Source organism: Curcuma longa, chromosome 3 (genome assembly GCF_044706935.1).
Source record: "Curcuma longa cultivar G26 ecotype Majalengka, Jawa Barat chromosome 3, ITB_CL_G26_1.1, whole genome shotgun sequence".
Classification (NCBI taxonomy): Eukaryota; Viridiplantae; Streptophyta; class Magnoliopsida; order Zingiberales; family Zingiberaceae; genus Curcuma; species Curcuma longa.
In genome coordinates, this window is record NC_133863.1 from 3904075 (window position 1) to 3920366 (window position 16292).

A 16292-nucleotide genomic window follows, 5' to 3' on the forward strand; every position below is an offset into this window, starting at 1 on the left:
CTTATAAATGATCTTTAATAACAGCAATTAAACAATTTAATCAACATACTTAATTTCTATGGTGCCGCGGAATCAGTTCGATTCTCAGCTACGGTGTATTTGCAGAAATTTTCTTCCAAATTGATATTGCAATCAAAGGATACTGGGCATCTGGGTTGGCCGCTGCGAAAACTTCTGTGGGGCTGGGCCCACCCAGGGATTTATCATTTTTATACTAGTATCCATCCAAGAAATCATTTTTGTCAAGATGAAGTTTTTGTTCAATTAGTTGCACCTAGACTTTCCTACTTCCAACTCAAGGATATAACCTCTGTAATGTGATTTTATATGAGCTGGAAGATATTGAAAAAGAAAAGGAAAAAAAAGAGGCAATAGAAAATAAATGCCTAATTGATAACATTTTGCATAAACTCCTTGTGAAAACCCATAGAAAGATCTGAAAAGGGAATAAGTACATAAGACTTTTAAGCAAGCTATAATTTCAACTAATTTGCTCTAACAATTAGATGTCAACACAAACTGTACAACAACTAATCTGACAATACATAGATTGATCACAGAGAAGTGTAGCAGATCTCCATGCAGAGATCAGAATCGAGCAGCTCCTCTATCATCTGCTCTATTTGATTCTCCTCCAAGCAGCGGAACTCAACCTCATTGCGATCGCACTCCTCCTCCTGCTTCGCCTGGCCATCGGCGAAGACGGACGTCTGGCGGCCGTTGGAAGCCGGCCGACCTCGGCAGGCGTCCTTAGGCTGGCCAGCGGCTTGCAGCGACGCCGAGTTGCAGCGGTGGAGCTTCGCGGTGAGCGCGGCGGACAAGTAGTTGGTCTTCGGCGGCGAACCGCCGGGGAAGTTGGTCCGCAAGCGCGCCCCGCACATGAGCCGAGCGGCCTCGTCGTAGGCGCGCGCCGCGTCCTCCGCCGTCTCGAAAGTTCCGAGCCAAATCCTCGTCTTCCTTCAAACAGAAAGATCCGTGATTTAGAAACATGGATCGATAAATTTACGAGAAAGGAGTTCAAGTTAAGATTTTTTTTTTTACAGGAGCGGGTGGCGGATTTCGGAGACCCAAGATCCCCAGTGGCGTTGGCGGACGCCGCGGTAGCGCTGCTGCGGTCTGACCATGATTTGCAGAGGGAGATGAAGCGGAAGCGGAAGCGGAAGTGGAAGCAGAAGCTAGCAGTGTGCTCTGTTTTGCCTTCTGTGAGGGGGCGTGGAAAGGCAGTGCTTATAAAGGAGTGTTAACGCAGCAGAGCTCATACTCCACTCGGTTTCCTGGTTTTGCGCCTGAACTTGACAGTCCTCACCGTAGAGTAGACTCGATGAATGCAGTTAACTTCCGGTCTCTCTACTGTAGCCATTTCGTCTCTGACCTCCAAAAAAAATAAAATAAAGACGAGCACGGGTTTGATTAGATCAAGTTCTAAGAAAAATATACAAAGCCCCCAATGAAAGTGATCACTAATTACTCATTCAATTTGAATCAAGATATTTAAGCTTTTATACACAAGTTTGAAAATCTGATCCAAAGCGTGAAGAGAGTTTTTTACATCCTTAAAACTTGACTCGGAATGTAATATATATCATTTTAATTTGATTTTTTTTGGTTTGGGCTAGATAAATCGACCACTGCCAAAATGCACATGTGGGTGCAAATGAACTCACAGATAAAAAAGTTTCATCCTACAATTACTAAACCAATGAATTCTTAATTCAAATTGTCGAGTAGTATCCAACAAGTTGATTATGACATTAACTTTATTAAGCAGCTGCGGGTTGTGTTTCACATTCTAAGACGGAATAGGCTCAAAAATGAATAATTCAGACACAAACGAATTCACACACATTTTGTCATCTTGTCAGGAATAGAAATACAGTTTAAAGGTACATTAGAAATAAAAAATAAAAAAAAGGGTGTGATCTGATTAAAAAATGGGCCAAATCCTTTTTCCTCCCCCAGTTGAGCACATTTTTTTTGTATAATCTAGATTAATTTCGAAAATAGGCCATCTTTTTCTTAATGATAAATTTGAAGTACAACTTATACTCATTAAAATATTTGTATAGTATCATTTGATAATTAAGTTTACATGTGGTAAAAGATCTCCAATCATTTATAGAGAAGTAAATTAAGAAATTGAAATTGATCCCGATGTGGGAGGGTAATTCTCGGACTTCGTTAGTAATCTATCCTTGCTACAAACCTAGCACATGGTGACTAACTCAGCTATGTGCTAATTAGATTCATATCATGTTTGAATGGATGGTCGAAAGCAACCTTGTCACTCAAACCCAATACCTAGGAAAGTACTAAATGATCTGTAATCAATGTCGTCGGCACCTCACCTGCTAACGATTAGCTTTATAGGCCAGATTCGGCGGACTTCTGATCTAACCTGGAAACCTAAACCTAAAACCTTGGCACATCTTGAGAATGCTTTGCAGACGTTTACTGGTCGGAAACAAATTTAGTTCATCTGTTGATTTCCACAGTTGGATTCAGACAATGTTACGTTTTCCTCTATCGAAACGAAGCAGGAGGCTGAGGATGGTCAGAGATAGGATTAGGATTCCTGGTATAGGCAACAGGTGTATGTGCTGCTACCATGCATGTCCAAAGACTGTATCTAGGATTTCCTCCTCGGGAAATGTGACAGCGGATATTTGGATATCATTTGGTTTCCAGGTGCAACGCACCAATCTCATCATATGGCACGGTGACAGGGGAACGGACTGGTGCTCTGATTTGGAAGGTAGTGGCGCGGTGCGAGTGCACGCCCATACCTTACTGCTCCAGAGGAGGAAACCTGGAGCCACGGGGTGATTCTTGACGCGGAGGAACGCCGTGGATTGACTGTATATACACAGTCCAATCCTGAGGATGATGAATAAGCCAACAATTATACAGGAAGAAACAATTGAGACTTGCTCACTACATGGAGCAGTTCAGTTCATGTGGACGCTTTGTTTTTTCGTGCGTGCTACTTTTTATGAAGCTTTCTTATCGTGTAATGGAGACCAGACCTTCAAATCATCTTCGAATTTTCGCTCTTCTTGTTCTCATGCTGCTTCGTTCCAATTCCTTAATTCGTCCATCGTCTCGAGTTATACATTTATAGACACGATCTGAGACGTTTAAACTATAGAATGCTATGACATAAGTCATGTGGTCTGATTCAAACAGCATGATGTAGCTAAACTCGCCTAACTCATATTAAATAGGTATCTGACTCGAGTTTGGTAAAGATATGCAGCAAGACCTTTGTAGGTCTGAATGCTCGGCATGTGCAACAAATTGCTGTGCTTCAACTTAATTTAGCTAAAAAAATTGATAGCAGATCCTCTTCTATCTTATAAAGATTTTAGGACGAATAAGTTAATATATAAACTGTTGTAGTATTAATATTGGGAAGAAGGAATTAAATGCGTTATTGATGGGTCAAAGCTGCGTAATTGAGGTCGAAATCGTAGATAATATCCGCACTTCATGCCATGTGTTTGGTGATGTAGACGGCATGAAACGGAGTAGATTTGTGATGTGGACATTGGATTTCTAAAAAACAAAAACAGCTTGAACCAACTAAAAATTCAAACCATTTGACTCTTAAATACTGATCAAGAAAAAAACAAAACACGGTTTAACTATAATATGCAAAATTAATAATAAGCAGCTGAATTATTTTACTATTTTGATTTGTTTTTGCAGAGCATTATGAACTTAATCTTGATTTGGAGTGATTACCTTGTAAATTTACAAGAAACCATAGCTGCTGGGGCCACTGTAAGCATAATATCCGGTAATTCTGATACTTGATTGTTTGACGAGTAGCGAAAAGAGGACGCCGCCATTGCTGAGCAAGCAGAACAGACGCCGCAGAATCTGGAGAATTGCGAGGAAAATGTAAGGCCGATGACAAATGAAGGGAAGAATGATGCATTGATCTTAGTTGAATTACGGAATAAATTAAAAATCTGTGATGCATTTGTCCACGAGCAATGAAAAATCTCTGCCATCGTATATAACATGACAAAGTGATGCATTTGCATGCCAAAGTAATCCACGAGGAATGCTGGAGGCTTCGTCCGTCGTCTTCTTCGATGGACGAATTAAGGAATTGGAACGAAGCGACATGCGACCAAAAAGAAGTCCACATGAATTGAAATGCTCCATATATATCTACATCCATGTGAGAGAGTCCTTAATTTGTCGCAGACCTTGACCTTTCCTCTAGCTGATCGCCAGTCTGGAGAATATAAAGGGTCCGTATGGCATGCAAAAGCCTGAAGTGCGTGAGACACATTCTCTCTTCCAAAGTACCGCACTCGTCAAGGAAGTTTAGGAGGAGGAGGAGGAGTTAACGCATGGAGGCCGGACCGGAAGGACGCCAAGAGGCCGTTCCGGCGGGGCGATCAAGGGCAGCACCTCTGTTGACGGCCGGATCGATCGCTTGTAGCAGTGTCAATGAGGTGGCAGGCGGCGGCTTCACCTCCGTTGCTGGATCACAAGAACACGATCTGTTATTCATGTGTTTTAGCAAATGATAATCAACCAATAAATACGTTTAGAAACGGGAGTTCGATACAGAATTATGTTTCTCAACTATATAAACATTAATTTTGCAAAAGATAATCATTAAAAACCAATGAAGCATGACATTTATAAGAAACGGGACATATCCATAAGAACGTATGTTTTCAAAGAATTATCATAAACATTAATTTTGTTAAGATAATATCAATCAAGAATTTCACGTAAACATTGAAGGTCAGAAAAACAGCGAAGAATCTCCCATATCTTTAGGCATACACAAGAGAACAAACTTCTCCACAAATTTCTTAACTAAAACATTAAAATGGTACAAAATTTGTCATTTCCGGTCCATCACTCTTTTGAATTCAACTTTTCTACGGCATGAAACCAAGGAATAGTTCTTTTTGGCAAACTAACTTGGAAAAGCAACGGAGTATGGACATCAAGGGAAGGCACAAAAGGAACTTCCTTGACATAAAAGTGCGTCTTTTTATGAGACAACAAATTACTTTGTGCCTTTTCGGGACGGATCCATAATTTAAAAAAGGAATTTTATCATGTAAATTAAACGCAAATCTCGATTTTCTAAATTATCTAAATATTTGTTTATAAGTTATTTGAAAGCCCTCGTGGGCAGCCTTCGCTTGCCCTTTTTGTCTGGCGTGGTGACCCCCTCGATGGTGACCGCGATGCCGTCTTCTGTATTCCGCCGCCAGATCCTCCTCCGTCGCCCTCATGTCTGCTGCTTCCGATGCCTCTTATTCTCCACTTGCACTGTCGGTGTCGTTTCCGGCGGCACCTCATCTTTGGATACCCACTTTGTGGTCGACTACCTCGTGAACTCATGCGAGTTCTCGGCCGCCAGTGCGTCCAAGGCTTCCAAATGTCTCCGCCATCTCCAGTCCACCGAGAAACCGGACACCGTCATCACATTCATGAGATCCCAGGGTTTCAATGCTGCCGATCTCCGAAAGTTCATTTCTCTTTGCCCTAGAATGCTCTGCTACGTCGTGGACAAAGTCGTTGCTCCAAAATTTCGATTTTTACGCGACATGGGCGTATTAGAGCGCGACCTTGTGAATGTCGTTGCATCGTACGCCAGTATCATTTGCTTAGACATCGACCGTCGCATTCTTCCCGTATTAAAGATGTGGGAGAGCCTATTGGGATCCAGGGAGTTTGAATATCTTGAGGGATGAGTGCGGTATTTCTAAAGAAAGGATCTCTCTTGTCCTCGAGCTTCATCATTCAGAAACCAGAATCACTCGGGCTTTGGTTGCGAGAGCTATTGAGATGGGCGCGTCCAAGTAATCTAGGATGTTCATGTGCCCACTTAATGTTCTCCGCAGGACCAGCAAAGCGAAGATTGATGCTCAGGCGAAGCAAGCTGCTGAGGGACTTTGGGTGTTCCGACTCTGAGATCACTACTATGTTAACCAAGGTACCTACACTCTTATGCTTTTCAGTCGAGACATTGCAGAAGAAGATAGAATTTTGGATCCAAGAGGTTGGGGTCACTTCTTCCTTCATTACTACTGTTTGTCCAATGATATTGTTATTGAGTTTGAAGAAGGTAGGTCCTCGGCTTCGTGTGATGAAATCTAAAGGGTTATGGAATGCAAAACAAAAACTACCGAATTTTTTCTGGATTACGGATACGAAGTTCTTGGAGAAGTTTGTGCTCAGTTACAAAGTCCCTGATCGAACTGGTTTCCATCTTTCGTGAAGTTTAACCACAGTTGAAAAGAAGGATGATGATAGTAGTTTGCCAATGTGTCAGTTGATATTTATGATGCATTCTTGCTACAAAAGAAACTCTCTTTGGATATAAAAATGTTAATTTTCTTGAATTCCATCCTGCATTTTGTAGAAAGTGTTGGATGCGATAATATTCATGACTGTTTGTAGTAATGACCAACTGTTGTTACTGTAATTAAAAGAAGTCACCTTTGCGTTTGCCCAGGAAGTAGTGTGTTTTAGATTGATAGGACGGCACTTTCTTTCCTACATTGCTCACTGGTAAGGGTATTATGTGCTCTTGAAGAATAGGTTTAATCTTAATGAAGTTTCTTATATTTTATTTTATTTTGTCGATCTTACTAGTTGCTAAAAAAAGTTTCTATGTTACTTTTATGTCTTACTAGCTTGTTTCCAAAAAAAAAAAAATCTGATTTCTATTGCATGGCAGTTTCTTGTTGGTTTGCAGGTAGATGTATATAGGGTTCTAAACGAGTTAAGTTGAGTCATGTTTCATGCTGTTCAAGTTTATTTGTCAAGCCAAGTTAAATAGAGTCTAGAATGAACTAAGTAAATAATTGTTCATGATTTGATTTTTTTTATGAACTTGAGCTTAATTCGTTTAAATGTCATCGAGTTCTTAGTTTAAAAAATTATATAATTTTAAATTTATTTGATTAATTATTAAATTTGATAATATAAATTTATTTATTTATTTATCATATTAATAAGAGTTCATACATTTTGATTGTGAATATTATTTATGAATATTATTCATAAATTTTATTCATAAATATTATTTAGAAATAATTTATAATTTTTGTTCATGAACATTAATGAATTCAACGTATGTGAACATATATATTTTCAAACTTATTTATTTGATTGAACGAGTTATTTAAATTTATTTATTTAATTATATATATATATATATATATATATATATATATATATATTAAATAAATATAATAAGTTCTTAAAAACTCAAACTTACCTCTGAATCTTAAATTCCTTTCTATCAAATTGCAGTAATAAAGCCTTTTGTGCCTAGTCATTGGTCTTGTTTGGAGCGAGATGTATCACTGCTGTGCCGTCATCTCAGCCTAGGTGTTGGACCCTAATAGCTGAAGGAGGCAGAGGTACAGGAGGACTCGGTTTCTGCCTCGCCTTGTGCTGCTGGAGCTAGAGTCTACCACAAAAGCTTGTCTTTGCGTGAACACTGTTTTCACTCTCATGTCGTCATGTCGAAGGTCGAAGTCACCAGAGCCAGAGGTTGTCTGAGAGGAAGGTCTATCCCTTCTCCACGTTTAAAGCTTCTTCGCCTCAATCCGTTCCATAAGTAGGTCAGCACTCAGCAGGCCCAATGCTAAGTTTCACCTATGCTGACTTGAAAGAGAATTTGTAATCCTGTCCAAGTTTACGTTATGGGAAGGGTACCTTTTGTTGTATGAACTCTAAAGAATTGTTTTTGTTTGTAATCACTACCATATATTATGCAGAAAAGAAGCTGTATGATCATTACTAATTGTTCATTTACGAGACACTCTAATGAATTTAAGCCAAATAGATTTCACCTCAACACTGATGAATGACGGATCCTAAGTAGTCTTAGGTGACATAAAAGTCAATAGGCAGACTGATGTGGCAATTGGCAAGTCAGAGGGTCAACAGTCACTTGAGGTGGATTGGCTTGACCCTCCTGATCTCCACGAACTCGATTACTCATCCTATTTCTCAATCACTCTTGATCTCTACGAACTCGATCACTAGCCTATTTCTCGGTCACTCTCGACCTCTACGAACTTGGTTATTCGGCCACTCCCGACCTCCACGAACTCGATCACTTGGTCTATTTTTCGGCCACTCCTAACCTCCACAAACTCGATTACTTGGCTCATCTCTCGCCCACTCCCAACCTCTATGAACTCGGTCACTCCCGACCTCGACAAGCTTAGCCACTTGATCTGACTCTGAGTTGGTCTCATTCCTTCCTGGCCATTCCAAGATTGGAAGAAGACAAAAGTCCTCAAGCATGCGGGCTCTGCCAAAGGATTAAGACGGTTACTAGGTTGTCAGGTTTGATCCCCTAGATCCTCTCGTGTCTGCACCTACTGCCAAAAGGCCAGAATATTCTGCACTACTGAGCCATAGAGCGGTTACGAGATGACCAGAGTTGGTCCCCTAAATGCCACCTATCGGGATCACTTGTAGTAATTGTCAGAACTTGCCCCCTCAATCACAGCAGGGGTCTGCTCCTGTGCCAACATGGAAATTCTTTCTGGTTAGTATATAACTTCTCTCGCAGATATGAAAGCTCCTTGGACTCTCTATTCTCGACTACTTCATACACCTCTTCTCCTTGCTTTTTTTTTTCTACTATTGACTTAAGCGTCGGAGTAGTCTACTGGAAATCCTCAGTACCCTGTTAACCCGTTCGCTCAGCCTCTTTCCTCATGTCCCTTCGTTGGCGGGATTGACAACGTGTAAGATGGTAGATTTTTTGACTGATGACTTGACCGTCTAAGACATCTAGTCGGAACAATTGATCCAAAATCTTCTTTTAAAGTCTTTATAACTTGTCTCAAACGAGTTCTTGATAGATTTGCAGACTAGTTAGTTAAATGAGCATCTCAATAGATCCTGTCCACTTGTTTTCTAATTGGAGGTTTTGTTTATGTTTCTTTTTTGCACCACATGATTTAGTTGCAGTGGCATGAGGAGGAGGAGGAAGAAGAAGAAGAAGAAGAGGAGGTGGCTGCTGTTGCCTGGGGAAGAAGAGCAGATGGGCGTGGCTGGGTCTGTGCAGTGCAGGAAAAAAAAAAGCGGGTGAAAATAATGAGGAGGTGGTTGATTTTTTTAGTCACAAATGTATTGTGAATAATTGACCTCAAATCCTTTGAAATCCTCTTTTGATTAATTCATTAAATTCTACTTGAAAATTCCCCTAAATAATATTTTGCATTCAATTTTCACAATCTGTCATCTGTGTCCTTCTCTATAATGGATTTTCTGAACATATACCCAAAGTCAATAAATATATTACTTATTTCTTAAATTTTCTCCATTTATTCTTTTTGGACATATACATATACTATCTATCATTTAAAAAATGTTTCCTAAACTATCATTTTTCATAAATTTTTTATACCATTTATTCGGAAACCCATATTATCATTTCAAAAGAAGAGCCAAACTGAAAAAAAAATAATAATATGTAAATTGGTGAGAAGTGAGGGTAAGCACTAAACAGCCGTTGAGAAAAAGGAAACGGAGAAATCTTCAAGCGCAAATATCGAGATTTACCAAAAAACCACATTAACAGCTGACTTATACAAGAATAATCTTATCATCTTATACGATAAATGCCAACGGAGAAACTTGAATGGATTCCTGTTTCTTAACTATAAAAAAATAATAAATTGAATTCGAAGTTGACTGGTTTCCCTACCTGTCATGTTCTGATGTTTAAATTATAAAACTATGGGAATTAGTCCCCCACAATAATTCCCTATTGATTCGCTGCATGCGCCTCCCACCTTGACCACAGTTAAGCCCTTTGTAGCTGGCACTGCCACCGTTCCCCTCTCTCGATACGTGAGCCTCTCTCTTTATCGGCCCTATAAATATGGAACCGTCTAAAATTGGCTGGCTCCAGGGCGTAACGTACCTGGCGCCGCTCTAATTGGTGACTGCCCTCATGCTTTCTTCCTTCCTCTTTAGGGCCAAGAGCACAGCCACCGTTTCTCCTGCCATGCCCATCCCTGCTCCTCCTCCTCTTCCCGTGCTTCCACCGCCGCTCGGGCTCAAAACCATCGCCGACGCCAGTCTCGACAGCCCCCGCAAGCCCAACTGCGTCAAGCGCTCCTTTTTCACCGCTGCATCGGCCGCCGCCGCCGCCGCCCCCAGCGACGCGGAGTGCGAGGAAGAGGAGAGGGAGGAAACGGAGGAGGAGGATGAAGAAAAGGAGGACGGGAAGGAAGCAGAGGAGGAGGAGGAGGAAGAAGAAGAGAGGATGACAGCGTGTGCTGGGCGAGGTACGGGCGGGGTAGCAGGCGTTTCCCTCCGCCGATCTTGTTGTCGCGGGTGCTGAAGAGGGTTTATGAGGCCGGCGGAAGGCTTGTGATCCGGGAGGTCAGGGTGGAGCACCAGCAGTACTTACGGGCGCGGCGGCGGAACGGCCGGCTCACGCTCCAGCTCGTGGAGTTGGGCGGGGTTCGCCGAGGCGGTGGGGAGGTAGAGGAATGTGAGAAAGTGGGATCGGAGATATCTGCGCCGGTGACGATGTCTTGCTCGGAGTCTGTTCGTGGGCAAGAGGTAGCGTTTGAGGAGGGGCACCGGTTGCAGTTGCCTGCAGTGAGTAGACTGAGAATGGTGGTGCAAAATTAATCAATTAGAAGAGTGAAAAAAAAAAGTTTTCCAGGCCTTGAAAGTCCATCTTTTTGTTAATAAAAAATAATTAAAAATAACAAGAAATCATTTCATTTATTATCCTAACTTCTAAACAAAATTCAAGTTAGAGATTGAACCTACATTATGATTTGACACAAACACTTGCATACATTTGTATTGGAATTGAGAGATAATTTTAATTTATAACAAGTTCAATGAAACTATAAACATAGGTTTAGTTCGATCTAGTATTTTTGAATTATAAATGCTCTAGGCTAATTAGATTGATTCGCTTTCCTAATCAATCAGATTATCTGGGCCATGCACTAAGATTATTGTCTGGTCTGCTTGAATTGCTTTGCTAACTCGATTAAACCATTTAGATCGACTCGATTGGCTGGACCGCCTGACTATCTGACTCGATCAAACTACTCAGCTGGCTCATATCGTCCAACGTGATCAAATTAACCATCTAACTTGACTAGATTTGCCAGACTGCTCGACCCGCTCTATTTGACCCACGCATGATCATCCAATTTTACTGGCACAGTTTGATAATAGGACAAGTTCAATACTCCAAAGGATAGATTTTGCCATGAAAAACTTTTTTGTTTAAATTCCGTTTTTTTATCGTCCATGCACTTAGTATAATTTCCCAGTCAACATGCCCTAAGAGTTCACTTGACAAATATACAAACTGATGAAAGTATATATAAATACATGCAGTTCTTGATCGACCAATATATATCTTGCTACGGTGTCCAGATTATACAGCTAATTAAGGCATGCTTGTTAGTTTGTCTTTATCAGTCTAGCAGGGAACAAGAAGCACCTCGCACAATGCAGTCGATAATATATTAATTGGGTACGTACAAGAAGAAATACCACGAATGAAAGTTGCAGGAGACGTGGTAATTGGCCTCTTGTATAGCTGCATGATAAGTGTCAGCTAATTGATCAACTCGAAGTCACTGTTAATCATCAGGTCACTGAGAGGTTTGGTGAGGCATGATCAGAGATTGAGTCCTTGAAACTGATTAGGATTTATCATTTAATCATGAGAATATGTAAAAGACTGCTGTTGTTGTTTGGAGGGATCGTGGTAGCCTGATGACGCTGATGGAACTACGTCAGATTTATTCTACAGATCAAGAGAAAGAGAACTCTTTGAAAGAGCTACGTACTAGATCTTATCATAACTCATGATAATGCTTTTGAGGCTGTTTGCTCTTATTGCCAGGAAGTTCCAGTTCTTGTGGGCTCTCATGCCCGTGTCTCTTGCTTCTCCACATGCAATGTTTTTTCTTTTGAGAAAGGAGCTATTATATTGGCACCTCTGGTGCACTGGGTTCGTGAGATGTAGTAATCTCTGAACTTTGTATAAATTGGGTGATCTTAATTTGACGGTCACTCAACATCCTTCTTCAAGAAATATTGACGACGATTAATTTCTTCCTTTGGATTGCACAATTTTAATTCAGAAGTCTGCACATCCGATCAATAACTCTCCTACATATTGTTGAAACAGGAATGTCGATCATGCAGTGTGGTCAGCAGTCACGTTGTAGACCAGATGGCAGCACATTAATTATTATCGACAGAAATGTCACCAAAAAAAAAAAAAGAGTTTCACATAAAATGTCGATGGAGATTGCTTGCAAGTGTACCAATGGCAGTCGGATCAGTTTCTGTCACTGTCAAAACTTGCCCCATCGAATTTTTCTTCCACTAGTGATAACTGTAGGGTTCATATCATTCTAGCTAAAGTGAGATAAAAGATTCTATCCTACTCATTTATATTTGGGCAATTTTGAATGTCATAAGTAAATATATTTCTACCTGTAATTACTAAAAATAAAATGTCATGAGAAATATAAATATGGTAGCTAGGGATATGCGGGCAGAGACATGGCGATGCACCAGAAGATTTGAGAACAATTTGTAGTTTTGAGCTGGAGCACAAGTCAAAGAAGCTTGGACAAAGGTCATGATGACGGAATCGCCCACTAGATCACGTCTGCCATCCATAAAAAATTAACAATTGGCCAACTAATCAGGTCCCACAGCAGTTGCACTATCAGCAGTTGTGCCAGATCTTGCTCGATGGGTTGTACGTAGTTCCTGCCTCCATTTAATTCCCATATCTTTTTGTTTTTCCATTGTTTTTTATTTCATCCATACAGTTTGTTTTATAATATATATACTTTATTCTTCTCTACAAACTATTCATTTTTATATTTTCATTGTTACTTCAGCTCCTTTTAATATTTTTTTCTTTTTCTACAGACAATTTATTTATTTTTAAATAACTTATCTCGATCTACGTGATTGTATTTCATATAGATAGTTTAAGTTATAACATGTTGGTTTCAAGAGGGCTAAGTTTTTTAGTACGACGTCTTAATTGACTCACAAATGTCATTTATGTCAAATTTTTAGAAAACCTAATTAATGTTATGTGTCTCTTTTACTCCTTGGATATTTTCCAGGATATGTCAAATATCTTAATGTTGCAAAGCTAATAAAATGTTATTAATAATTGAAATGACCTTAATTAAAGATTCATATAAATTAAAAAATGAAGATTCATCGAGTCAATTTTGATATTTTCATCAGTCTTGCCTTTCGTATATACTCCTTGGATATCACTAAGGATGAGCCCTCAGGTTCAAAAATATAAATATTTACTCTTTCTAAATATTTATAGGGTGAACGCATGGAACAATAAAACGTCCGATCATAGAAACCCATTCTATTACAAAGGTAAGTGTTTTTGCCTAGTTAATGTTATGTGTCTCTTTAGATTAGTAAGTCGTCATCAGTCTTGCCTTTCGTATATACTCCTTGGATATTAAGGATGCTCGGAGTAAGGACATAGTTGAATTGGTTATAACGGAGCAGAGTTGCTGAAATAAACAAGAGTTTAAATCTCAATGAAATCGCGAGACAATGTCCTTCTTTGTCGTGATCAACTACAGTTTCTTGATTTACCTCTTCAAAGATGGTCGTAGGGCCGACCGTGTGGGGACCGCTTGGGTGGCGAATTCCACCTTTTACTGAAATTGGATACTAAGGATGATATATAATAAAAAGAAAAAAAAGAGGAAAGGGATGTTCCGGTTAGATACCATGAATGATCAAGTCACCATGTTAACGAACGATTTGACATGCGCGACTTCCTAGTAGAGCTCAAAGGAGAAGATAATGAGGACCTGAAATGAACTTCAACAGGATATCAGAATAGTACTGGAGAATCCTGGCAAACCACTCTGACACTCAAGTTAGTATTCATGGAAGGAAAAATGAAAGTCGGGAAGAAGAAGGAGACGAGTATATGTAGTTGCTCAAATTACCGAGAGAAAGAGCTCCTTATTTATTCCTTATGAAGGGTTTATATACATACTCACAGAAAACGCCTCTGCCCGTCAATCCAAGAGAGATCATTGATTAGGACTCAAAGATATCAGCTCTAACGATTGTCAATCTGAGATCTCGACATGAGACATCTGGGGGACCAAGTCTACCAGTCTCATAAATACTCTATAGAGCGACAGTCACTGATTATTCTTGCCTTTTGGCTTTATGCACAAGTACGACAGTATCCAGGAGACCAAGTCTGACAATCTCATAACGGTTCTGACCATTTTGTAGGCACTGCACATTTGCATGCTTGAAGAATTTTGATAGTTTTTATGTAAGACGGAGGGTGGTAGTCGAGATGTGATGGCTGAGACGAGACGACTGAAACTGAGACGGTCGAAATGAGGCTTTGGGGTCGAATGAGATTGTTTTGGAGACCCAAGTGAGGTCTTGGATTGTGCCCATGCTAAGCCCGAAGCATAATTCGAGCTAGAGGCGACAACTATCTCACCCTGGTGGGATCATTTCTTTTGAATTTATGTTGACTCATTTTACATATCAGTCTGAATCTTGACTTTCATACTCTTGACTTTTATTCTAGAGGGAGTCATATCATCTATGACACATGCATCTGAGGAAGATAATTAACATGACCTTGTTGGGTTGTAGACTTTTGTCTAAGTCTCCTCCCTTGTGTATAGCTTCCTTTTCGTGCCTTCTTAAGCGTTGTAGACTTTTGTCTAAGTCTCCTCCCTTGCGTGTAGCGTCCTTTTCGTGCCTTCTTAAGCAAGCCTGTCGGATTCCTTCCTTCTTGTGGTATTGGTATTGATGGAGAGACGTAGAATTTGGTAAAATATTTAGGGCTTGGAATGTCATGTTTGCTAGGAAGCGTACGTGTTAGGCCATTTTGCACAAGTTTTCCTCATCTTGCGTGCATATGTGAATTTGCAATCGACAAATCACTTTTGAAGCCATAAATTTTTCAATGCCAGCCAGCTTTTGTTTAAATTACTTGATATTATCATGACACTTCCTTCTAAATTAATCTAAAAAATAATAGACCGTATTTAGAAAACCTCAAATAAGTTGGTGGTGCCCTACTTGGAATTTGGTGCGAATGCCTTTCAGGTGGAATCGAGTTGAGCTTCTAGTAAGGAACAGCTTGAGCTTCACTTCAATTTGCACACTGGCAGTTTTAGTATATGTAAATTGATAACATTATTGTGTTTCGACTTCAACGCTTAGTTATGACATCAAAGATAGTAACTTATATTCATTAACCTTCAATCGAGTTCAACCACCCATTAACTTATTCCTTCTTCAAGGGCCTACAATACAAATCATCCATGTACAAAATATTATTAAATCAGTAGTGCATCTCAAGGATCTAATTTAGTAATCCAGATGCTATGAATGATGATCTACGCACAACCTTTAAAAAATCTGAAACTCTGGATTTTATATAGCCACTTGCATGGTGCTTTGGAACCAACAAATTAAATACAATCAAAGGGGATTCCCAGTCCCCTAACCCTCAGCACAAGCAATCGCAAAACAATTCATTAGTTTATTGAGAAAAATGGAACGGCTTCCTCATCCACGGCAAGCTGTGATGCTCATTAACGAGGGGAAGAATGATCACTGTCACTGAGCTAAACAAATTGCCAGTTGCCAAGCTTGATCACAAACGATTAGTAAAGATGATCATAACTAGAGAACAGAGACATATATGTTTCAATTCGAAAACTGTATTGTAAACTAGATGAACCTTTCACCTTACAAATCTAAATCTGTTGAGAGGATTCAAATGATGCTGGTGGTAGCTAATGGCCAAATAGTTAGATCCACGGAAATAAAATACATGCCACGCATGCCCCATGCCACGGAAGCTGACAATGATCCTACAATTAGATACTCGGTCTATTACTCTTTCTAGTGATGTGCATCATGGAAGATTAATAATTCCACTATGATGATGAAAGTTTAGAGTGATTAAAGTTTTCAAATTGAACTGTCACACATAGTGAGACATCCAAGTTTGGCCTTACAACTTGATTCTTCATTCAACCCACTTGCGTTTCATGATTCAGGAATTTATATTGAAAGTTGTCACCATGTAGCCTTCCACCACTACATATCATCAATAGCATGCACATTCCATCAGCCAATAAATTTGGAGAAATAACAAGGTCACCTAATACCAAAGATTGAGATCAGAAGGCAGTTTTCATCAACATTGCAATGAAATAATTTACTCAAAGTATGAATACCACCAT

At 39.8% G+C, this 16292-nt stretch overlaps 1 protein-coding gene across 1 annotated transcript; it reads right to left on the reverse strand.

Moving 5' to 3' along the window:
- Positions 1–392: 392 nt before the first annotated feature.
- Positions 393–1180, reverse strand: LOC141825452 (ethylene-responsive transcription factor ERF003-like). The gene is made up of 2 exons (XM_074712836.1): positions 1042–1180; positions 393–957 (listed from the first exon to the last, which is right to left on the reverse strand). Exons 1-2 carry the CDS (start codon positions 1122–1124, stop codon positions 555–557), a joined length of 486 nt encoding a protein of 161 aa, XP_074568937.1. The 5' UTR covers positions 1125–1180; the 3' UTR covers positions 393–554.
- Positions 1181–16292: the final 15112 nt, after the last annotated feature.

Coding starts and splice junctions, on each gene's coding strand:
- LOC141825452 (XM_074712836.1), bottom strand. CDS start 1,124: ATGGTCAGACCGCAGCAGCGCTACCGCGGCGTCCGCCAACGCCACTGG. Junction 958..1,041: donor GAAATCCGCCACCCGCTCCT/GTAAAAAAAAAA, acceptor TTCTGTTTGAAG/GAAGACGAGGATTTGGCTCG.